Raw genomic sequence first — 25706 nt, forward strand, 5'->3', positions numbered from 1 at the left:
TTTCAATTTTTCGATTTTTAAATTCATCGGTTTTTCAATTTTGCGATTTTTAATTTTATGATTTTTCAATTTTAAAATTTTGCTATTTTGCAGTTTTTAGATTTCGATTTTTGCAAGTTTTCGACGTCTGATTTTTAATTTTCTCGATTTTTGGTTTTCCAATTTTTCAATAAAAAGACAAATTTATTCAAACCGAAATTTTAAAGAATTGTGAACTTGGACATTTTGTATTATTTTATCTGTCGCTTCCGTTTTTAAATTTGTAACTTTTCGATGTTATATTTTACAATTTTTCGGTTTTTCAATTACTGAATTTATCAATTTTTTAATTTTTTAGTTTCTCGATTTTTAATTTTTGACTTTTTGTATATTTTTCGGTTTTTTAATTTTTCATTTATTCAGTTCTACGACAAAATAATTTTCCCAATTTTAAAATTTTTCGATATTTTAGTAATTCGATTGAACAATTTTTCGTTTTTCCAACTTTTTTAAGTTTTGGATTTGTGGATTTTTATTTTTTCAATTTTTCAATTTTTAAATTTATCGATTTCTAATTTTTTGATCTTTCGTTTATACTATTTTGCAATTTTTCTAGTATTCATTTATTAAATCTTTATCGATGTTTCGATTTTAGTTTTGAAATTTTTCGAATTTCCAGTTTCTCGATTTTTAATTTTGACTTTTCGTTTATTTTTAGATTTTTTAATTTTTCATTTCTTCTGATCCTTCACTTTCTTAATTTTAATTTTTTTCGATATTTTAGTGATTTGAACAATTTTCATTTTTTCAATTTTTTTAAGTTTTGAATTCGTCGATTTTTATTTTTTAATTTTTCGATTTTTAAAGTTATGACTTTTTAATTATACGATTTTGCCGTTTTCGAGTATTTATTTATTGGATCTTTGTATTTTTCAATTTTTTGATGCTTCGGTTTTAGTTTTGAAATTTTTCAAATTTTCAGTTTCTGGATTTTTAATTTGGCAATTTTTAGATATTTTAATTTTTCATTTTTTCGATTTTAGTTTTCTTATCTTTCCGACTGTCCAGCTGCTTCATTTTTTCGTTTAAAAATTTATGAAAGTAAAGACTGAAAATTGAAAAATTATAAAACTGAAAAATGAAAAAATTGAAAATTCGAGAAATTGCAAAACCGTAAAATTGAAAAAACCAAAAAATTTTTCGATAATTTCTCGAATTTTCATTTGTTCAATTTTACAGTTATTGTTTTTTGATTTTCGATGAAGTTATTATAATTATTATTAATACAATTTTTCAATACATATTTCAATTAGATGACTTATTTTTTGAGTTTTTTGATGTTTCAGTTTCTCTGTTTTCAATTTTTAAGTTTTTCAATATTTTAGTGACTCAATTTTACAGTTTTTCGTTTTTCCAATTTTTAAGTTTTTTAGTTTTTTTATTTTTAAATTTATCGATTTTTCATTTTTGTGATTTTTCAGTTGTGTACATTTTTCAATTTTGGATTTTTCGTTTATTTTTCGATTGTTCAACTTTTAAATTTGCTATTTTTTTTTAATTTTTAACTTTTCAAATATTTTAAATTTTGAATTTTTCGATTTTAATTTCGCCATTGCTTAATTTTATGATTTTTCAGTTTCGCGATTTTCCGTTTCCCGATCTTTAATTTTTTATTCCCTATTTTAATAGTACTCAATTTTACACTTTCGATTTTTTAAACTTCCTTCCTTTCTTCCATTTTACGATTTTGCAATTTTTGGATATTTCGATTTTATAGTTTTGATATTTTTTGAGGTTTCAGTTTTTCGTTTTTTAATTTTTCGTTTAAAAATTTAAGAAACAAAATACTGAAAAATTGAAAAAATAAAAATTATACTAAAATTGAAAAACCGGAAAAGCGTAAAACAAAAATGAAAATTTGAAGAAACGAAAAACAAAATCTTTATTTCCAACTTTTAGTTTTTACAATTCTTATATATTTCAATTTTTTAATTATGTTTTTTTCTTATTTTATTAATTTCACCAATTTTCATTTTCTTCATTTTACAATTATTGTTCGATTTTTGTTTCTCAGTGAAGTTATTGTTATTAATACGATTTTGCAATACATATTTCAATTAGATTTATGTATTAATATTTAAGTTTTTTGATGTTTCAATTTCTCTATTTTTAATTTTTTTAATTTTCGTTTTTCCAATTTTTATAAGCTTTGAATTTGTCATTTTTTTTTATTTTTTAGCAATTCGTAAATTTTCTACTTCTCAGTATCCCAATTTTTGAATTTATCGATTTTTATTTTTTTCAATTTTTGATCTTTACATTATCATTTTTTTGATTGTGATTTTTAAATTTTGTAGATTTTTCAATTTGATTTTCATTTTGTAAGTTTTCTAGTTTATATTTTTAAAAAGTTTAAATTTTTCAGTTTTCCAATCTTTGAGTTTTTTTTGTTTCTTAAATTTTCAATTTGTAATTTTTCGAGTTCTTAATTTTATATTTTACAATTTTTTGGTTTTTCAGCTTCTGCATTTATCAATTTTTCGATTTTTAATTTCCTAGATTTTGAATTTTTGTATTTTTCGTTTCTTATTTTTCAACTGTTTAACTTTCGAATTTTTCGATTTTTTAATTTTCCGCTTCTTCAATGTGTCGCTTTTTTATTTGCTAATTTCTTTTAATTTTTCAATTTTTGGAATTTACCATTTTGATTAGATTTTTAATTTTTCACTTTTCAGATATTTTAAATTTTACATTTTTCGATTTTTTTTATTCTTTCGTTTCTTCCATTTCACGATTTTGCAATTTTTGGATGTTTCGATTTAAAAGTTTTCATATTTTTCGAGTTTTCAGTTTCTCGTTTATTATTTTTTTAATTTTTCGTGAAAAAATTTAAGAAACAAAATCTTGAAAAATAGAAAAATTATAAATTATAATTAAAGTGAGAAATTCCAAAACCCTAAAATTTAAAAAATCGAAAAATTGAAAAAACGAAAAAAAAAATTTTTTATTTTTTAACTTTTAGTTATTACAATTCTGAGATATTTCAATTTTCCAATTTCATAATTATGCGATTTTGTAATGTTTTGAATTTTTATTTGTTTAATTTTTCAGTTATTGTTTCTCGATTTTTGATAAAGTTATTATTATTAATAATACAATTTTGGAATATATCAATCAGGTTTATGTATTAATACTTGAGTTTTTTGATGATCCAATTTCACCTTTTAAATTTTTAAATTTTTCCATATTCTTACAATTTCCGTTTTTCTAATTTTTAAGTTTTGAATTTGCCGATTTTTTTATTTTACCAGTTCGTAAATTTTCTAGTTCTCATCTTCAACCTTTGAATTAGTCGATTTTTACTTTTTCAATTTCTTTAAAATGTTTCAATTTATCAACTTTTGAGTTTTTTAGTTTCTTAAATTTTTGAATTTGTAATTTTTCGAGTTATTACTTTTATCTTTTACAATTTTTCCTTCCTGGATTTTAAATTTTTGGATTTTTCGTTCCTTATTTTTTGATTGTTCAACTTTTCAATTTACAAATTTTCCGATTTTTTAATTTTCCGGTTTAATTTTTCGATTTTTTAGTAACTAATTCTCTCAACAATTATTCAATTTTTGGGTTAAAAACTGAAGAAACGAAACATGAAAAATGAAAAATTGTAAAATTAAGAATTTAAAAATGGAGAAATTGTAAAATTGTAAAATTAAATAAATCCAAAAATTGAAGAAAAACTAAATATGTATTTTTCAAGTGCTCGTTTTTAGATATGTATGTATTTTTGGACTTTTCGATTTTTCATTTTCCAGTTTTAATCTTTTAATTTAACATTTTTTCGGTTTTTTGTTTTTAAAATTTTTGGATTTGCAATTTTCCTGTTTCTCAATACACTTTTGGATTTTTAAATTTTTCATTTATTTAATTCTACAACAAAATAAAATTGTTAATGTTATTACGATTTTGCAAATCGGTTTATGTACTAATTTTTGAGTTTTTTAATTTTAAATTTTTCGATGCTACAGTTTTGCGATTTTACAATTTTTTAGTTTTGAATTTCTTGATTTTTCAGTGTTATCAGTTTGTAAATTTTTGAATTTGTCGACTTTATTTTTTCAATTTCTCGATTTTCACTTTTTCAATTTTAAAATTTTCAGATTTTCCATTTTTGCGATTTTTCAAGTTTACGATTTTGCAATTTTGTAAAAGTAAAAAACTTTCAAAACGAACGCCCCGGTTTTCATTTCAAATCCGAAATAACGGGTGTTTAATTTAAAAATCACTCCAAGTAGGCGTTGGAATTACATTTGACACAAACGGCATGTCTGTTCTTATATTATATAACATCCATTTGGCAGAAACATAACCTGCTGCATATGTTATAAGAACAGACATACCGTTTCTATCAAATGATATTCCAACGCCTACTCTAAGTGATTTTTCAATTCAACATCCGCCATTTAAATATCGTGTGATCAAAAAGTTTTTAGATTTAGAGTTGGCTTTGGAAATATTTGTCATGTCTTTGATTAAACTTTGATTTTGACATTTGCATTTTAATCAAAAACATGACAAATATTTCCACGGTCAACTATAGTCTAAAAACTTTTTGATCTCTCGTTATTTAATTGATTGAGTTGCGAATACAATATTAATCTTCTCACATCTGCTTACAGATGGCGCTACTAGATTTTTTGTAACATTAAAAGATCCCACTTCTTATTCCGTATTAAATTAAATTCAAGCAATCCTATAATTTGGTGCATCTATTTACAGGATTACTTCTCACTTGGTTTAAATTCAGATCGATGGGTTTCACAATATACCATATGGAACTTCGCCACCCTAACAAAACAAGCTGGAAGGGACCGATTTCGGCAAATAATACAAACACCTTCAATGAATCTTTAATAAACCATGACTTTCTCTTACTTTGTACATTTGTAATGAGGTGTATATAGGTAAAATTCAAAGGTGATAATATTAAATAACAACAAAACGTAACCTACGACTAGTATGACAAAAAAGTAATAAATAAAAGAGCAACAAGCACTTCGACAAAACTACAACAGTGTCAAAAAAACCCAAGAAAAAAACAATTCCCTAAAGCTCTTAGTCAAAATAGTTTCATCAACTGTTAACAGTAATATCAACTTTTGTTTCAATATTGTTCAAGAATCACTCGATTTGCGTCAAGGTGAGCTCTACCAACCTCAAAACAAAAAAAAATAGAATCTATGCCCACCCTTACCTACTTATTGACATCTCGAGGCCATGAGATCAAAAAATAAAACGCTGTAACAGTGGCAAGAATCACACAAGTTCCCCCATATTGTAATTTTTTTTAATATGAACAGCAGAGGTGGTGAAAAGTGGATATATTTATTTATTGGTTACTTTCGGAGACGTTCAACCTCACCGGTCCTGCGGTATTCGGGTGCCCCTCAAAATTTTACTTTGCTGCGGAAAGTCAGGTTAAGTTATTTTTCGAACAAATTCACAAAAATATTTACCTGATACTGTTGATCTGAGTCGATGGTTCCGACGACCGCCACGATCTGGTACTGGCGCGCTTTCATCGCCGCTTCGCTCTTCCGGAGGAGGCGCAGCGCCACCGCCGAGCTGTTGGTGTCGCCGAACTGCGCCATCTGCTGGGGCGAGTGGCTGGGGTCGAGGACGAGGAGGATGAGCCCGCCGTCGCGGTGGACCTCGATGCCCATGATGGTGCGGCTGTGGCCTGCGTTCAAAACGTATTGAATTAGTGGCGAAAGCGAGCTCGTTTTTGTTGTGTGACGTCACAACCATTTTCAAGTGTGGCAACTGCTTACAAAAAAATTTATTAAATTATTTACATTTCGAACTGCATTGTTTTAATATCCTTTATTAATTATACATTACCGACTGCAGTTTTATGGTTCAAGGAGAAACGTTGACTTTTTTTCAAGTGAGTATCGGTTTTTAATAAATAAAATGGCAAGCAGGTGAGTGAATGCCCTGACCTAAATTGACTCTTTTTCATTGAGTGTTGTTTTACTTATTTTTAATTTTACTTAAACTAGATAACTTGATAAGTAAAAATAGGAAATCACTTTTCTATTATCTGTTTTTGTAATTATCAAACAAAAAAATGTGTGTGTGGCTTTGTTCACGTAATATATGCAAAATAAGGTCACACCGATACGTTTTATGTTAACACAACGTAAAGTTCACTGATTAAAAAATATAAATGCGAAACAGTATCGAAGTCTACTAGTCCAGCACGTAGCACCGGTCAAATTCCTTACGATAATTAAAAGTAAACAAAATTTTATTATAGCAAAAAAATATGAACTTCGCCTCAAACATATTACAATTTCCGCTATTCGCTAAAAATGTCATGAAAGTGTTGAACGTCTATGCAAATGGAAATTAATTACAAACAAGTTATGAAAATGGATTGCTTTTCGCAGTACAAAGTGTAATTATCGCCCGAGTAACGACAGTTATAATGCATATAATAAGTTGGCTAAATTTACATTCACAATTTTTTTTAAAGTGAAATTTTTCCAATGGTCCTCTCTTCACCAAATTTCGACCAATTTTTGACATTTCCGAAACTTAACTAAATTAATTTTCTTGTAGATTTCGAGCTCTAGAACTCACTTCCGGTCTTGTTTTTTTGATAACTCCAACTGTTTATGCGGAATCGACCGTTGAAATATCGAAATTTTTAGAAATCTTCAAAAATTCCCATTTCGTACCGATTTATTCGAAAATGTTGCTCGGTGACCACCAACACGCTATATTTTTGGAATCAGCATGTCGAGATCTACGTCCCTGAATTTTTTCACATTTTTTAGACAACTTTTTTAAAATTGAAATTTTTCGGTATATCAGTTTTAGTATTTTTCAATTTTTCGATTTTTAAAATTTTTTATTTTGCCATTTTTCAACTTTTCGATTTCATGAGTTCTCGAGATTCCAATGTTTCGATTTTTCAGTTTCTCAAATTTTCAAATTTTTGACTACTCGATTTCCCAATTTTTCGATTTGTCATTTTTTCAATTTTGAGCCTTCCTGAATTTTCGATTTCTCAATTTTTCGATTAATCGATTTTTATTTTCATTTTGCGATTGCTAAATTTTCCGATTTTTCGATTTTTCATTTTTTCGATTTCTCAATGTTTTAATTTTTCAGTTTTTCTGTTTCATTTTTCAATTTCTTGGTTTTTTGATTTTGCTATTTCCCAATTTTTCAACATCGACTTTTCGATTTTTTCATTTCGTGCTTTCTCGACTTTTCAATGTTTCAATTTATCCACTTCTCGATTTCTCAATATTTCGATTTTCAGTTTTGGATTTCAATTTTTCAATTTTGGATTTATCAAAATTATTTTTCAATTTTCATTTTTACACTAAATAAAATAAGTCAGTGAAATGGAGAAATAAGGTGGGTGGGGCTAAATTTAGGTTACTTCCAGTTTTATGAGCAAGCAGTAGCCCCGCCCATCCACCCTTTTTTAATAGAAGATATATCATCTACCAAAATCAATCTTATCTGAACAAGTACTAGCCCCGCCCACCCGCCCTCTATATTCTTGGAAGGTATGTCATCTGCCAAAATCAGTCTTATCTTAACAATTTCTAGCCCCGCCCACCCACCCTCTATATTCTTGGAAGATGTGTCATTTGCCATAATCACTCTTATCTTAGCAATTACTATCCCTCCCCCCCTCCATTCTTATTCTAACGACTAATTTTTAGTACTGTTCATTATAAGATCTTTCATTTCATACAGATCGAATAAAATCAATCACTGAAAAGGAGAAAGGGTGGGTGGGCGGGGCTACTAATTGTGTTCTTTTGTCGAGTAGGAGTGGAAACTAATAGAATAGAATCTACGATGTGAAAAAAGTAAAAAAATTTAACCATTTCTGAAAATATATAAGAACCACAAAGTACATTCTTGAAACAATTGGTTGAAAATGTTAAAAGTGCCAAAATCAATCTTATCTTATCAAATAGTAGCCCCGCCCACCCGCCCTCTATTTTCTTGGAAGGTATGTTATTTGCCAAATCAGTCTTGTCTTAGCAAGTACTAGCTGCGCTCACCCCCCTCTTCTCATTCTAACGACTAATTTTATTTCTGTTCAGGATAAGAGCATTCATTTCATTCGGATAAAAACAGTCACTGAAAAGGAGACAAGGTGGGTGGGCGGGGCTAATTATGTTGTTGTGTCGAGAGGGAGTGGAAACTAATAATTAATAGAATCTCGGATGTGAAAAAAGTAAAAAAAAAACCCTAATCGTAACTTTTTTTGTTTTAGTATTTGCTATAAAATTTATTTCTTATTTCGTGCACCTGACCTGATCTAACTTCTCTATTGTCCCAAATAAACTAATTTTAAATATTTGTGTAGATATATAACAATTACAAAGTACTTTCTTGAAACAATTGTATTTTGTGAAACAAAAATTGACAATAATTGTCTTTTTTATTTACAAAATTTTCATAGCGATTGATTTTGACGAAACTGTAAAAATTGATGTACATATTTCAATTAGTGATTTTGGAAAAACGGTAGGAATTTCAGAAGAAACGAAGCCGAAAATGAGTTCTGGATATCGAAATCTCAAAGAAAATGTTTTTATTTAATTTTCGGATACATGTCGTTGAAAAATGGTCGAAAATGTCAAAAGTGCCAAAATCAATATTTTCTTATCAAATTTTCAAAAATTCGCATTTAGTACCGATTCTTTCGAAAATGTTGCTCGGTGACTATCAACACGCTATATTTTTGGAATCAGCATGTCGAGATCTACGTCCCTGAATTTTTTCACAATTTTTAGACAACTTTTTCAAAACTGAAATTTTTCCAATGGTCCCCCCTTCTTCAAATTTCGGTCAATTTTTGACATTTTCGAAACTTAACTAAACACATTTTCTTGTAGATTTCGAGCTCTAGAACTCACTTTCGGTCTCGTTTCTTTGATAACTGCAACCGTTTTTCCGGAATCGACGGTCGAAATATCGAAATTTTTAGAAATTCTCAAAAATTCGCATTTGGTAGTGATTCTTTCGAAAATGTTGCTCGGTGACCATCAACACGCAATGTTTTTGGAATCAGCATGTCGAGATCTACGTCCCTGAATTTTTTCACAATTTTCAGACAACTTTTTTAAAAGTGAAATTTTTCCAATGGTCCCCCCTTCTTCAAATTTCGGTCAATTTTTGACATTTTCGAAACTTAACTAAATGCATTTTCTTGTAGATTTCGAGCTCTAGAACTCACTTTCGGTCTCGTTTCTTTGATAACTGCAACCGTTTTTCCGGAATCGACCCTCGAAATATCGAAATTTTTAGAAATTCTCAAAAATTCGCATTTCGTGGTGATTCTTTCGAAAATGTTGCTCGGTAACCATCAACACGCTGTTTTTGGAATCAGCATGTCGAGATTTACGTCCCTGAATTTTTTCACAATTTTTAGACAACTTTTTTAAAACCGAAATTTTTCCAATGGTCCCCCCTTCTTCAAATTTCGGTCAATTTTTGACATTTTCGAAACTTAACTAAATACATTTTCTTGTAGATTTCGAGCTCTAGAACTCACTTTCGGATTCGTTTCTTTGATAACTGCAACCGTTTTTCCGGAATCGACCGTCGAAATATCGAAATTTTTAGAAATTCTCAAAAATTCCCATTTCGTAGTGATTCTTTCGAAAATGTTGCTCGGTGACCATCAACACGCTATGTTTTTGGAATCAGCATGTCGAGATCTACGTCCCTGACTGTTTTCACAATTTTTAGACAACTTTTTTAAAATTGAAATTTTTCGGTATGTCAGTTTTAGTATTTTTCAATTTTCCGATTTTTAAAATTTTTTATTTTGCCATTTTTCAACTTTTCGATTTCATGAGTTCTCGAGATTCCAATGTTTCGATTTTTCAGTTTCTCAATTTTTCAAATTTTTGACTACTCGATTTCCCAATTTTTCGATTTGTCATTTTTTCAATTTTGAGCTTTCCTGAATTTTCGATTTCTCAATTTTTCGATTAATCGATTTTCGATCGTTTTCCATTTTTAATTTTCCGATTTTTCGATTTTGGGCTAATTTCCCGACTTTTCGATTTCTCAATGTTTTAAATTTTCAGTTTTTCTATATTTCATTTTTCAATTTTTTGGTTTTTTGATTTTGCTATTTCCCAATTTTTCAACATCGACTTTTCGATTTTTTCATTTCGTGGTTTCTCGACTTTTCAATGTTTCAATTTATCCACTTCTCGATTTCTCAATATTTCGATTTTCAGTGTTGCAATTCAATTTTTCAATTTTTGATTTATCAAAATTATTTTTCAATTTTCATTTTTACACTAAATAAAATAAGTCAGTGAAATGGAGAAATAAGGTGGGTGGGGCTAAATTTAGGTTACTTCCAGTTTTATGAGCAAGCAGTAACCCCGCCCACCCACCCCTTCTTCGTTCCAGTGACTACTCTTAAAATTGTTCGGTACTAGGATGGCAAGTTTTAGTCCCGCCCATCCACCCTTTTTTTTATAGAAGATATGTCATCTACCAAAATCAATCTTATCTGAACAAGTACTAGCCCCGCCCACCCACCCTCTATATTGTTGGAAGATGTGTCATTTGCCATAATCACTCTTATCTTAGCAATTACTATCCCTCCCTCCCTCCATTCTCATTCTAACGACTAATTTTTAGTGCTGTTCATTAGAAGATCTTTCATTTCATACAGATCGAATAAAATCAATCACTGAAAAGGAGAAAGGGTGGGTGGGCGGGGCTACTAATTGTGTTCTTTTGTCGAGTAGGAGTGGAAACTAATAGAGTAGAATCTACGATGTGTAAAAAGTAAAAAACTTTAACCATTTCTGCAAATATATAAGAACCACAAAGTCCATTCTTGAAACAATTGGTTGAAAATGTTAAAAGTGCCAAAATCAATCTTATCTTATCAAATAGTAGCCCCGCCCACCCGCCCTCTATTTTCTTGGAAGGTATGTTATTTACCAAATCAGTCTTGTCTTAGCAAGTACTAGCTGCGCTCACCCCCCTCTTCTCATTCTAACGACTAATTTTATTTCTGTTCAGGGTAAGAGCATTCATTTCATTCGGATAGAAACAGTCACTGAAAAGGAGACAGGGTGGGTGGGCGGGGCTAATTATGTTGTTCCGTCGAGAGGGAGTGGAAACTAATAGTTAGTAGAATCTCGGATGTGGAAAAAGTAAAAAAAAAAAAAAAAACGCTAATCGTAACTTTTTTTGTTTTAGTATTTGCGATAAAATTTATTTCTTATTTCGTGCACCTGACCTGATCTAACTTCTCTATTGTCCTAAATAAACTAATTTTAAATGTTTGTGTAGATATACAGGCTGACTGCGAAATACATGCAAAAAAAAAAATGGGCAATAGCTCACAATATCATTATGCCACTGGCAAAAATTCACGGTCCTAAGTGGTAGCAGTGTCAGTTGAAATAAAATGTAAATTGTTATACGCGCCGCTGGTAATGTTTCGTGACCTACATAATTACTGCAATGAATGGGCAGGCGACTCGGAATAAGAACCAAAAAAGTAACTTTATCAGGCACTTTTTTAATCGCAACGTGAAAAACACGAAAAGGGCCAGTCATTATCGAGCGGTCGTTGAAATCGGTGTATGGTCCAGTTTTCCAATGCAGAGTGTGTCGATATGGTGGTACAGCATCTCCGAGATCATGTTACCTTCAACCTCAAATTTACGATCGTGGTCGTGATGGGGCAGAAAGGAGAATTTGGATTTTCGCAGTTTGTAGTGCATCCTACATTAAAAGAACACGGCCACATCCGTACCATGTTGACAAACTGCACGGTTTGGAGTCCACTGATTGTCCACGTTGTGTAACTCACTTTTTGTCCGATGGCACTCCACATAGTCGTCAACAAGTACGATTTCAAGAGACGGTTTTCGGGAAAGGTGTATTGGTTGGATGAAACAATTCGTTTGTGGAAATCAACAGTGTCCAGAAATTATCGAAGAGCTTCAACAAGTGAAAGTGGCAGCCGATACTCCGGTGTTTTTCTGCCTATCAACAAACCTCTTGCGACGCTCTGACGCCTGTATTGCTAGTCAAGAACAACATTTTCAACATTTCTTGTAAAAAGGTAGTAGCATTCTAAGTTGCTCTTATTTCTGTTCCAATAAACAATGTAAAATCGTTGTGACAAGGACCAAACATCCGTCAGAATCAAAATTACCAAAAAACTTTCACACTGACCTTTAACGATGAATGAGTAAATGAATGAACGAATGATAAGCAGCAAAAAGTCGGTTTTACTTTTAATTGAAACTGAAAGTGTTTGGGTCGTTTTTAGTCGAACGTTTTTCCAACTCTGTTTACAAGGTGGCTCAGTGCCTTCGTGTCGAGGGTGGTTCATGGGGGTTTTGCCCCATTCGATTTTTAATTTGTTTTTTTCTATATTTCGGCTCTACTAGGGTAGGGGATGCCGTGGTTAAAATATTTGCACATATTTCGCAGTCACCCTGTATAACAATTACAAAGTACTTTCTTGAAACAATTGTATTTTGTGAAACAAAAATTGATAATAATTGTCTTTTTTATCTACAAAATTTTCATAGCGATTGATTTTGACGAAACTGTAAAAATTGACATATTTCAGTTAGTGATTTTGGAAAAACGGTAGGAATTTCAGAAGAAACGAAGCCGAAAATGACTTCTGGATATCGAAATCTCCAAAGAAAATGTTTTTATTTAATTTTCGGATACATGTCGTTGAAAAATGGCCGAAAATGTCAAAAGTGCCAAAATCAGTATTTTCTTATCAAATTTTCAAAAATTCGCATTTCGTACCGATTCTTTCGAAAATGTTGCTCGGTGACCATCAACACGCTATGTTTTTGGAATCAGCATGTCGAGATCTACGTCCCTGAATTTTTTCACAATTTTTAGACAACTTTTTTAAAAGTGAAATTTTTCCAATGGTCCTCCATTCATCAAATTTCGGTCAATTTTTGCATTTTCGAAACTTTACTAAATAGATTTTCTTGCAGATTTCGAGCTCAACTCACTTCCGGCTTCGTTTCTTTGATAACTGCAACCGTTTTTCCGGAATCAACCGTCGAAATATCGAAATTTTTAGAAATTTCCAAAAATTTTCCAAAAAACTGGTTAAAATTGGTTTAATCGACCGAAAATTGGTGTCAAATTGTAGATGATCTTCAGCTAGTTACCATTATGAAATCGCTGCCACGAAATCTGGTCCAGTAAACACGAAAAGTGAATTCAAAATTTCCAAAAATTTTCCAAAAAAGTAGTTAAAATCGGTTTAATCGAACCAAAATTGGTGTCGAATTGTAGATAATCTTCCGCTGGTTACGATTCTGAAATCGCCGCCACGAAATCTGGACCAATAAACACGAAAAGTGAATTAAAAATTTACAAATTTTCCAAAAATGTGGTTAAAATTGGTTTAAGCGACCGAAAATTTTCAAAAATTTGCATTTCGTACCGGTTCTTTCGAAAATGTTGCTCCGTGACCATCAACACGCTATATTTTCGGAATCACTATGTCGAGATCAACGTCCCTGAATTTTTTCACAATTTTTAGACAACTTTTTTAAAAGTGAAATTTTTCTAATGGTCCCCCCTTCTTCAAATTTCGGTCAATTTTTTACATTTTCGACACTTAACTAAATACATTTTCTTGTAGATTTCGAGCTCTAGAACTCATTTTCGATCTCGTTTCTTCGGCAGCTGCGAGCGTTTTTCAGCAATCGTCCCTCGAAATATCGAAATTTTTAGGAATTTTCAAAAATTCGCATTTCGTGCCGATTCTTTCGAAAATGTTGCTCGGTCACTATCAACACGCTATATTTCTGGAAGCAGCATGTCGAGATCTACGTCCCTGAATTTTTTCACAATTTTTAGACAACTTTTTTAAAATTGAAAATTTTCGGTATGTCAGTTCTAGTATTTTTCAATTTTTCGATTTTTAAAATTTTTTATTTTGCCATTTTTCAACTTTTCGATTTCATGAGTCCTCGAGATTCCAATGTTTCGATTTTTCAGTTTCTCAATTTTTCAAATTTTTGACTACTCGATTTCCCAATTTTTCGATTTGTCATTTTTTCAATTTTGAGCCTTCCTAAATTTTCGATTTTTCATTTTTTCGATTTTCAGTTTTGCAATTCAATTTTTCAATTTTCAAATTTAGGTTACTTCCAGTTTTACGAGCAAGCAGTAGCCCCGCCCACCCACCCCTTCTTCGTTCCAGTGACTACTCTTAATATTGTTCGGTACTAGGATAGCAAGTTTTAGCCCCGCCCATCTACCCTTTTTTTTATAGAAGATATGTCATCTACCAAAATCAATCTTATCTGAACAAGTACTAGCCCCGCCCACCCGCCCTCTATATTCTTGGAAGGTATGTCATTTGCCAAAATCAGTCTTATCTTAACAATTACTAGCCCCGCCCACCCACCCTCTATATTCTTGGAAGATGTGTCATTTGCCATAATCACTCTTATCTTAGCAATTACTATCCCTCCCCCCTCCATTCTCATTCTAACGACTAATTTTTAGTACTGTTTATTATAAGATCTTTCATTTCATACAGATCAAATAAAATCAATCACTGAAAAGGAGAAAGGGTGGGTGGGCGGGGCTACTAATTGTGTTCTTTTGTCGAGTAGGAGTGGAAACTAATAGAATAGAATCTACGATGTGAAAAAAGTAAAAAAATTTAACCATTTCTGAAAATATATAAGAACCACAAAGTACTTGAAACAATTGGTTGAAAATGTTAAAAGTGCCAAAATCAATCTTATCTTATCAAATAGTAGCCCCGCCCACCCGCCCTCTATTTTCTTGGAAGGTATGTTATTTGCCAAATCAGTCTTGTCTTAGCAAGTACTAGCTGCGCTCACCCCCCTCTTCTCATTCTAACGACTAATTTTATTTCTGTTCAGGATAAGAGCATTCATTTCATTCGGATAAAAACAGTCACTGAAAAGGAGACAGGGTGGGTGGGCGGGGCTAATTATGTTGTTCTGTCGAGAGGGAGTGGAAACTAATAATTAATAGAATCTCGGATGTGAAAAAAGTAAAAAAAAAAAAACGCTAATCGTAACTGTTTTTGTTTTAGTATTTGCTACAAAATTTATTTCTTATTTCGTGCACCTGACCTGATCTAACTTCTCTATTGTCCCAAATAAACTAATTTTAAATATTTGTGTAGATATATAACAATTACAAAGTACTTTCTTGAAACAATTGTATTTTGTGAAACAAAAATTGACAATAATTGTCTTTTTTATTTACAAAATTTTCATTGCGATTGATTTTGACGAAACTGTAAAAATTGATGTACATATTTCAATTAGTGATTTTGGAAAAACGGTAGGAATTTCAGAAGAAGCGAAGCCGAAAATGACTTCCGGATATCGAAATCTCCAAAGAAAATGTTTTGATTTAATTTTCGGATACATGTAGTTGAAAAATGGTCGAAAATGTCAAAAGTGCCAAAATCAGTATTTTCTTATCAAATTTTCAAAAATTCGCATTTCGTACCGATTCTTTCGAAAATGTTGCTCCGTGACCATCAGCACGCTATATTTTTGGAATCAGCACGTCGAGATCTACGTCCCTAAATTTTTTCACAATTTTTTGACAACTTTTTTAAAAGTGAAATGTTTCCAATGGTCCCCCCTTCTTCAAATTTCGGTGAATTTTTGACATTTTCGAAACTTAACTAAACACATTTTCTTATAGATTTCGAGCTGTAGAGCTCACTACCGGCGTCGTTTCTTTGATAACTGCAACCGTTCTTCCAGAATCGACAGTCAAAATATCGAAATTTTTAGAAATTTTCAAAAATTCGCGTTTCGTACCGATTCTTTCGAAAATGTTGCTCGGTGACCATCAACACGCTATATTTTTGGAATCAGCACGTCGAGATCTACGTCCCTGAATTTTTTCACAATTTTTAGACATCTTTTTCAAAACTGAAATTTTTCCAATGGTCCCCCTTCTTCAAATTTCGGTCAATTTTTGACATTTTCGAAACTTAACTAAACACATTTTCTTGTAGATTTCGAGCTCTAGAACTCACTTTCGGTCTCGTTTCTTTGATAACTGCAACCGTTTTCCCGGAATCGACCATCGAAATATCGAAATTTTTAGAAATTCTCAAAAATTCGCATTTCGTAGTGATTCTTTCGAAAATGTTGCTCGGTGACCATCAACACGCTATATTTTTGGAATCAGCACGTCGAGATCTACGTCCCTGAATTTTTTCACAATTTTTAGACAACTTTTTTAAAAGTGAAATTTTTCCAATGGTCCCCCTTTCTTCAAATTTCGGTTAATTTTTGACATTTTCGAAACTTAACTAAATACATTTTCTTGCAGATTTCGAGCTCTAGAACTCACTTTCGGCTTCGTTTCTTTGATAACTCCAACCGTTTATCCGGAATCGACCGTTGAAATATTGAAATTTCTAAAAATTTTCAAAAATTCGCATTTCGTACCTTTTCTTTCGAAAATGTTACTCTGTGACCATCAACACGCTATATTTTCGGAATCACTATGTCAAGATCTACGTCCTTGAATTCTTTCACAATTTTTAGACAACTTTTTTAAAAGTGAAATTTTTCCTTCAAATTTCGGTCAATTTTTGACATTTTCGAAACTTAACTAAACACATTTTCTTATGGATTTTGACCTCTAGAGTTCACTTCCGGTCTCGTTTCTGTGATAACTCCAACCGTTTTTCCGGAATCCACCGTTGAAATATCGACATTTTTAGAAATTTTCGAAAATTCGCAATTCGTACCGATTCTTTCGAAAATGTTGCTCTAGAACGCACTTTCGGCCTCAATTCTTTTGATAACTGCAACCGTTTATCCGGAATTGACCGTTGAAATATCGAAATTTTTAGAAATTTTCAAAAATTCGCATTTCGTACCGATTCTTTCGAAAATGTTGCTCCGTGACCATCAGCACGCTATATTTTTGGAATCAGCACGTCGAGATCTACGTCCCTAAATTTTTTCACAATTTTTTGACAACTTTTTTAAAAGTGAAATGTTTCCAATGGTCCCCCCTTCTTCAAATTTCGGTGAATTTTTGACATTTTCGAAACTTAACTAAACACATTTTCTTATAGATTTCGAGCTGTAGAGCTCACTACCGGCGTCGTTTCTTTGATAACTGCAACCGTTCTTCCAGAATCGACAGTCAAAATATCGAAATTTTTAGAAATTTTCAAAAATTCGCGTTTCGTACCGATTCTTTCGAAAATGTTGCTCGGTGACCATCAACACGCTATATTTTTGGAATCAGCACGTCGAGATCTACGTCCCTGAATTTTTTCACAATTTTTAGACATCTTTTTCAAAACTGAAATTTTTCCAATGGTCCCCCCTTCTTCAAATTTCGGTCAATTTTTGACATTTTCGAAACTTAACTAAACACATTTTCTTGTAGATTTCGAGCTCTAGAACTCACTTTCGGTCTCGTTTCTTTGATAACTGCAACCGTTTTCCCGGAATCGACCATCGAAATATCGAAATTTTTAGAAATTCTCAAAAATTCGCATTTCGTAGTGATTCTTTCGAAAATGTTGCTCGGTGACCATCAACACGCTATATTTTTGGAATCAGCACGTCGAGATCTACGTCCCTGAATTTTTTCACAATTTTTAGACAACTTTTTTAAAAGTGAAATTTTTCCAATGGTCCCCCTTTCTTCAAATTTCGGTTAATTTTTGACATTTTCGAAACTTAACTAAATACATTTTCTTGCAGATTTCGAGCTCTAGAACTCACTTTCGGCTTCGTTTCTTTGATAACTCCAACCGTTTATCCGGAATCGACCGTTGAAATATTGAAATTTCTAAAAATTTTCAAAAATTCGCATTTCGTACCTTTTCTTTCGAAAATGTTACTCTGTGACCATCAACACGCTATATTTTCGGAATCACTATGTCAAGATCTACGTCCTTGAATTCTTTCACAATTTTTAGACAACTTTTTTAAAAGTGAAATTTTTCCTTCAAATTTCGGTCAATTTTTGACATTTTCGAAACTTAACTAAACACATTTTCTTATGGATTTTGACCTCTAGAGTTCACTTCCGGTCTCGTTTCTGTGATAACTCCAACCGTTTTTCCGGAATCCACCGTTGAAATATCGACATTTTTAGAAATTTTCGAAAATTCGCAATTCGTACCGATTCTTTCGAAAATGTTGCTCTAGAACGCACTTTCGGCCTCAATTCTTTTGATAACTGCAACCGTTTATCCGGAATTGACCGTTGAAATATCGAAATTTTTAGAAATTTTCAAAAATTCGCATTTCGTACCGATTCTTTCGAAAATGTTGCTCCGTGACCATCAGCACGCTATATTTTTGGAATCAGCACGTCGAGATCTACGTCCCTAAATTTTTTCACAATTTTTTGACAACTTTTTTAAAAGTGAAATGTTTCCAATGGTCCCCCCTTCTTCAAATTTCGGTGAATTTTTGACATTTTCGAAACTTAACTAAACACATTTTCTTATAGATTTCGAGCTGTAGAGCTCACTACCGGCGTCGTTTCTTTGATAACTGCAACCGTTCTTCCAGAATCGACAGTCAAAATATCGAAATTTTTAGAAATTTTCAAAAATTCGCGTTTCGTACCGATTCTTTCGAAAATGTTGCTCGGTGACCATCAACACGCTATATTTTTGGAATCAGCACGTCGAGATCTACGTCCCTGAATTTTTTCACAATTTTTAGACATCTTTTTCAAAACTGAAATTTTTCCAATGGTCCCCCCTTCTTCAAATTTCGGTCAATTTTTGACATTTTCGAAACTTAACTAAACACATTTTCTTGTAGATTTCGAGCTCTAGAACTCACTTTCAGTCTCGTTTCTTTGATAACTGCAACCGTTTTTCCGGAATCGACCGTCGAAATATCGAAATTTTTAGAAATTCTCAAAAATTCGCATTTCGTAGTGATTCTTTCGAAAATGTAGCTCGGTGACCATCAACACGCTATGCTTTTGGAATCAGCATGTCGAGATCTACGTCCCTGAATTTTTTCACAATTTTTAGACAACTTTTTTAAAAGTGAAATTTTTCCAATGGTCCCCCCTTCTTCAAATTTCGGTCAATTTTTGACATTTTCGAAACTTAACTAAATACATTTTCTTGTAGATTTCGAGCTCTAGAACTCACTTTCGGTCTCGTTTCTTTGATAATTGCAACCGTTTTTACGGAATCGACCGTCGAAATATCGAAATTTTTAGAAATTCTCAAAAATTCGCATTTCGTAGTGATTCTTTCGAAAATGTTGCTCGGTGACCATCAACACGCTATATTTCTAGAATCAGCATGTCGAGATCTACGTCCCTGAATTTTTTCACAATTTTTAGACAACTTTTTTAAAAGTGAAATTTTTCCAATGGTCCCCCCTTCTTCAAATTTCGGTCAATTTTTGACATTTTTTAAACTTTCGTTTCTTTGATAACTCCAATAGTTTTTCCTGAATTGTTCGTTGAAATATCGAAATTTTTAGAAATTTTCAAAAATTCCCGTTTCGTAAAGATTGTTTCGAAAATATTACTCACTAGTGAGCCCATAAACCCACCTTGATGCTGCAAATACAGCGGCGGCGTGAACTCCCCACCCACGCTGTTCTCAAAATACTTCAAAACCCAATTAAACAACTCCGGGTGGCTGCCTCCAGGTCCCGTCGGCCTATGAAAATCCACCAGTTGACATTTAATTCTGAGGAACGACAACAGCGTCACCACTTCCGTGGCCCCGATCCACTTCCTGGTGTTCACCAGCCGGCAGCCCAGCTGCTCGGAACCCTGGATATCGAACCCTTGCGCCCACGCCTGCTCTATGAGGCTCTGGAGGCGGGATATGCTCGGAACGGAACTGCGCGGCGGCTTCTGGCCCTGCCATAGTTTGTACAACCTCTCGTTATACCTGCCGGGAAAAAAACGAGAATAGTATAGTATAAAAGTATCCAATCATTTAAAATCGTAAAGCCCAACATTTCATCTACTTCTTTATATTATCAAAATACACGGAGTATCCGAAACAAACTAGGCCAACTTTCAATTTCGGTTTTAGATTTAACTTATGACATTATTTGCATCACAGAGACTTGGTTACAAGACTCTATTTCTGATTCCGAAATTTTCCCTCCTCACTTATACACAATTTTTAGATGTGACCGTAATTATAATGCATTGAACTTGTCCAGAGGAGGTGGTGTTTTGCTTGCTTTGAGAACCCATATATCTGTGACAATTGTTGATTTAAGTCAATTACGGAATGATCTAGATATGATTGAAATTGTAGGTTGTAAATGTTTTTTAAATGGTACCTTTTTACACATTTTTGTTGTTTATTTTTGTAGAACTCCATCACTTAATGAGTTGTTAAGGTTTTGTGAATATTTTGAAGATAACTTTAATACAAATGAAAATTTCTTATTACTGGGTGACTTTAACGTTCCAGAATTCATAATAAACAATGATAATATTCTTGTTAATACTCTTAATAATTTTTGTAAATTTTTAAATTTAGAGCAATACAATGTTATTAAAAATAGAAACAGCAGGCTACTAGATCTTGTTTTTGCTAATGTTGATTGTTCTGTCAAACACGATGATTCCCCTTTAATTGTAGAGGACAGCTACCACCCTGCTCTCTCTATTGTGGTTAACATAACTAACACTACATTTAATAGCTTCCCCACTAATAATTCACCTAATACTAGTGTATATAACTTTAAAAAAGCCAGGTTTCACTTCCTCTATCATGATCTGTGTAACATTGATTGGACAGTTTTAAATACTTCTGATGACATTAATATTCTAACCGAGCGTTTTTATGACATTTTATATCAAGTTTTGGATAAGCATGTTCCAGTATATCATAATCATCAAGATAAATTACAGTATCCACCTTGGTTCGATCTCTCTATTATTAAAAATATTAAATTTAAATCTTATTATCACAAAAAATTTGAACAGTCACTTAACGAATTTTACTACTCTAAATTTAAATATTACCGTAAGATTATTAAAAACCAAATAAAATCTGCTTACAAAAAATATACTGACTCTATGCAAACAAATATTTCCAAAGATCCTAAAATATTTTGGTCTTATGTTAAATCAAAAAAAGGTCTTACAAGAATTCCGGGTAAGATGGCTTACAATGATAATAATATCTGGTTGACCGAGCTTCACTCGGCTCGTTTGGTAGTATTAGATCAGCAGATTAGGACAGATAAATATGCGTATAGTATGCATTTTGAAGTACACGCGCTAGTTAAAAATACACATTAAAAAAGAAATTCCATAAGCAGTCTTTGTTTTAAATAGTGATAAGTGACATGTAGAGATTAAAGAATGGAAAACTGGAATTATTGCTTGACATTTTTATTAAAATCTCATTTGTTACCCAAGTTCTCTCTCTGTCGTTCTCTTTTTTTCCTAGTTCTCTCTCTCGACTCTAGAAAAAGGTCACAACCACTGTCTTACTGCCAGAATGGTTTCGCCTCTGATGTGATTAACATACTGAGTTACCGTGCTCTTTTGCGTTATTTCTAATTTCTCAATCTCAACCCTGCTCCCGAAGATGCCACTTACGAAAGTGTGCGAAAAGTTGAGCCCAAAAACTGAAATAATACGGTACCATCCCGGAAAACGATCACATATTGACCCTGACCGTCGAACCTCTGAAATGAATGCTTGACAACATAACCTTAACTCAACGCACTTTCGTGTGCCTTTTATCCGCTCACTGTTTAGTTTTCCGTAAATTTTGTCACCTCAGAGGGTGAATTTTAACGTCCTCTATACAGTGGAGTATGTTTCGGTACGTACAATTGAAGATAAAAAGGTACGTCAAACGTACTGTCAGACTGTCACCCAAACTTCTCTTATAAAACAATCTCGTGTTCGTGTAGTGTCATCCGATGTTACCTAGCAACGAATATAATTCACTGCCTGAAAATTGCTGAAAATGTATGAAGCTGTAATTTTCAGAAGTTAAAACTATGATGAATCGATTTCTTGACCCAAAAAACCCCCAACCTGTAAATTTCATCGAAATCGTTAGAGCCGTTTTTGAGAAACCCATTATATATATAGATATATATTTATATATATATATACAAACTTTGCTCGTTTAATAGTATAAGATATTAAATTCACTTAATGACATAGTTAATGCATTCGCTATGTATTTTCAGACTTCTTACACTTCGTCGCAAAATTCATCGTCACAAAAATTTACAACTGGAGTTCACTCTCTTCCCATAAATATCAGTAAAATCACTGATAAAGACATCTTGTCTGCTTTACGTAATATTAAAAATTCTTTTACAGCAGGGCCAGATCAAATACCAAGCTTTCTATTACGTGACTGTGCAGGTTTGTTTGTCCAGCCTCTGTCAATAATCTTTAATGTTGCTCTTAGTACTGGTACTTTTCCCTCAAAATGGAAAACCTCTAAAGTTACCCCGATATTTAAATCAGGTGAAAAATCGAATGTCAGTAATTATCGACCAATATCCATAATTTCAAACTTCGCTAAAATCTTTGAGATAGTTCTGTACTCGCATATCTATTTTCATATTCAGAATTACATAACACCTCAACAGCATGGTTTTATGAGTAAACGCTCCACTGAAACAAATCTCACATGTTTTTCACAATTTCTTTCAGAGGCACTTGACAATCAGTCCCAAGTTGACACTGTTTACACAGACTTTGCAAAGGCCTTCGACCGAATTGATCACAGGTTATTATTGTTAAAGTTAGAATCGTACGGTTTTTCTGGTAAATTTTTGGAACTTATAAGATCATACTTAAGTGATAGATTGCAATACGTTTTTTACAATGGTTTTTCATCATTCTTCTTTAAGGCAGTATCCGGTGTTCCCCAGGGCTCCAATCTTGGGCCCCTACTTTTTTCTGTTTTTATCAATGATCTCCCTGATTCACTGAATTGTCACATTCTATTATATGCAGATGATGCTAAGCTTTTTTGTATTATAAATGATCTTAATGATGCTTTGCAACTTCAGGAGGATTTACATAAACTTACAATTTGGTGTTCTAATAATAACTTCTTCTTGAATATTAGTAAATGTAAAATTGTGTCATTTGGTAATAAAAAATCTCTTATTGTATTTGATTACACAATAAATGGAGAACACGTCACCAGGTGTGATGTTGTAAAAGATTTGGGAATTTATTTTGATTCTCGGCTCTCTTTTCGGTTCCATATTGATGAAGTAGTAAAACATTCACTATCTTTGCTTGGATTTATAATTAGACAATGGCGTGACTTCACTTCTACTGAACCTATGAAAATGCTGTTTAATACGTACATTATATCACGCTTACAGTATGGTTGCCTAATTTGGTATCAAATCTATTATTGCTATATTAATGTCATCGAATCAGTTAAAAAAAAATTTCTTAAATATTTATGGTTTAAAAAATATGGCACCTACCCTGCTAGAGGATGTGACAATTTGATACTTCAAAGAGAGTTTAATATACCGTCTTTACATGCTAGAAGAGAAGTTAGTGCTGTAATGTTTCTTTTTAAAATCGTCAATTATAAAATTGACTGCAGTGAACTTTTGGCCAAAATCTTCTTTTATGTACCACGTGTAAATAACAGACACTCTTTACCTTGGCATCTATCCACCGCTCGCACAAATATTTTGGTAAAAAGCCCGATTAATGTTATGTGTAGTAATTTTAACAACAAACTGAGAGATTGTGACATTTTTTAATATAAATCTAAAAGATCTTAAGTATTTAGCTTTAAGTATCTTCGCAAGAGAGTAATTATTAATTATCACTTATGTTTAGAATTATTATTATTATTATTAATATTATTATTTTTTTTACTTTATCTTATCTTTTTCGTCTGTTTTCTACTTGCTAAGTAACTCTTAATTTAGACTTATTATTCAGGTATTCGGTATATTTATTTGTATTTATTTATTTACTTTTCTTTTTTTTGTATTGATAATATACTTTCGTTTGTATCAATTGCTCTGTAATAGGTTCATATGAGCTGTTGGGCAATAAACATATTATTATTATTATTATTATTATTAAAAATTCTCTTTTGAACACATAGACTAGAAGTCTTAAAACACCTACCCGGTGTGGGTCAGCAGGCTCGAGATCAGCATCTGCGTGTTCCTGTAGCCGCACCCCCATCCCCTGTCGCCGTACGAGGAGGCGTAGTGGTCGACGCACGTGCACAGCAGCGTGCGGACCACGTTGGGGGCGTTGCTGCTCATCGCGCGCACCCTCGGCACTATGCTTCTCGTGACCGAGCTGCCGTCGTCGATGCCGCAGCTCTCGGCGGCGCGCAAATCCAGCGTCCGCTCGTAGTAGTCGGCGACGCTCATCTCGCCGGCGTAGACCGCCCGCTGCATGTTGGTCACCGACTGCTCGCGGAAGTTACCCTGATTGTCCATTCCGTACTGGGCCCTCAGCATCTCGAACTCGCGCTGTTCGCGCTCGCGCAACGCCGCTCGCTCCGCCGGCTGCGGAGAGCCGGCCGGGAAGTGGCTCTCGACGTGGCGGGCGGCGCTCTCGCTCTGGAACAAAAACACAAACAAATTAAATCAGAGTCATCGACTTGTGTCAAGCTAAAAACACTAGCGTTTACGGAATTGTCATATTTGTTCCCATTGTTTAAATTATTTTTTTATTAAGACTATAGTTTCTGATACTTTTAAAGAGAATAAAAAAATACTTTATTGCGATTTTTTGTGAACATCTGGACTGTTAAAAAATTGCAAGAAAAGAATATATATATTTTTTAAATATGTTCGATATTTTAGGTCTATATTACCGAAGTTTCTAAAAAATCTTACGTAATTAATTGTGAAATTAATTTAACCTTGACTTTTTCGCAGCAAATTAAAAATATGTAAATTTGGATTATTACACCAAAAGTCAAAATTTAGACAGAACTTTCCTCCACCTGAAATTTCTTAAAAAACATACATTATGTATACAAGTTAAAATAATGACGTACGTGGACTGGTAAACTACTGATAAAGAAGCATGCTGTGGATTTGTTTCAAATGAGTTTTTAAAGAAACATACATCCTTATTATGAATACAATTTTGTGGCATGTCATCAACTTTTTGGCAAAGAGAAGAGAAACGACAACAAAACGCAGCAAAAAGTGGCGAAACTAAAGACTAATAAAAAACGATAAAAACCGTGATTAAATATGGAACAAAAAAAGGTGCCACAACACGACGAAATAAGCAACCAAAAAAATAAAAAAACTCACCAAAAAGACGACTAAAAGGGCAAAAAAGGCGACAAAGAGGCAAAAAATGGTATCAAAGCGGTCCATAAAAACGCAACAAAACTACTAAAATGCTAATAAAAAAAATGGGGCAAAAAATGCGATAAAAAATTAAAAACCACTCTCAAAAAAAAAAAAAAATAAAAAGAGACAAAAAATGGTTCATAACAGGTGAGAATAAAGGGGGTCAAAAGGCGACAAAAATGATTAAAAAACAATATAAAAAGTAGGACTAGTATACAGTTACAGTGTAACAGAAAAAAATAAGATTTCACATTCTTAAAAAAAAAACATTTGGCGACCCCGAGAAAGTTTTAATTTTTAAAAAAGGCAGTTGGTACCCCCGAGAAGGTTTTACAT

General features: G+C 32.5%; 1 protein-coding gene across 1 annotated transcript in view; it reads right to left on the reverse strand.

Moving 5' to 3' along the window:
• Positions 1–4874: 4874 nt before the first annotated feature.
• The window catches only part of LOC135123252 (zinc finger-containing ubiquitin peptidase 1-like), a 36716-nt gene continuing 15884 nt past the window's right edge, over positions 4875–25706 (reverse strand). The window contains exons 5-8 of the mRNA XM_064047745.1: positions 24175–24620; positions 19614–19960; positions 5493–5716; positions 4875–5439 (exon numbers count right to left, since the gene is read on the reverse strand). Coding sequence (XP_063903815.1) covers positions 5395–5439; positions 5493–5716; positions 19614–19960; positions 24175–24620 — 1062 coding nt within the window. The 3' untranslated portion in view covers positions 4875–5394. The remainder of the gene's footprint in view (positions 5440–5492; positions 5717–19613; positions 19961–24174; positions 24621–25706) is intronic.

Source organism: Zophobas morio, unplaced genomic scaffold, assembly GCF_036711695.1.
Source record: "Zophobas morio isolate AGI-343-1 ecotype UQ-CSIRO unplaced genomic scaffold, CSIRO_AGI_Zmor_V1 ptg000006l, whole genome shotgun sequence".
Classification (NCBI taxonomy): Eukaryota; Metazoa; Arthropoda; class Insecta; order Coleoptera; family Tenebrionidae; genus Zophobas; species Zophobas morio.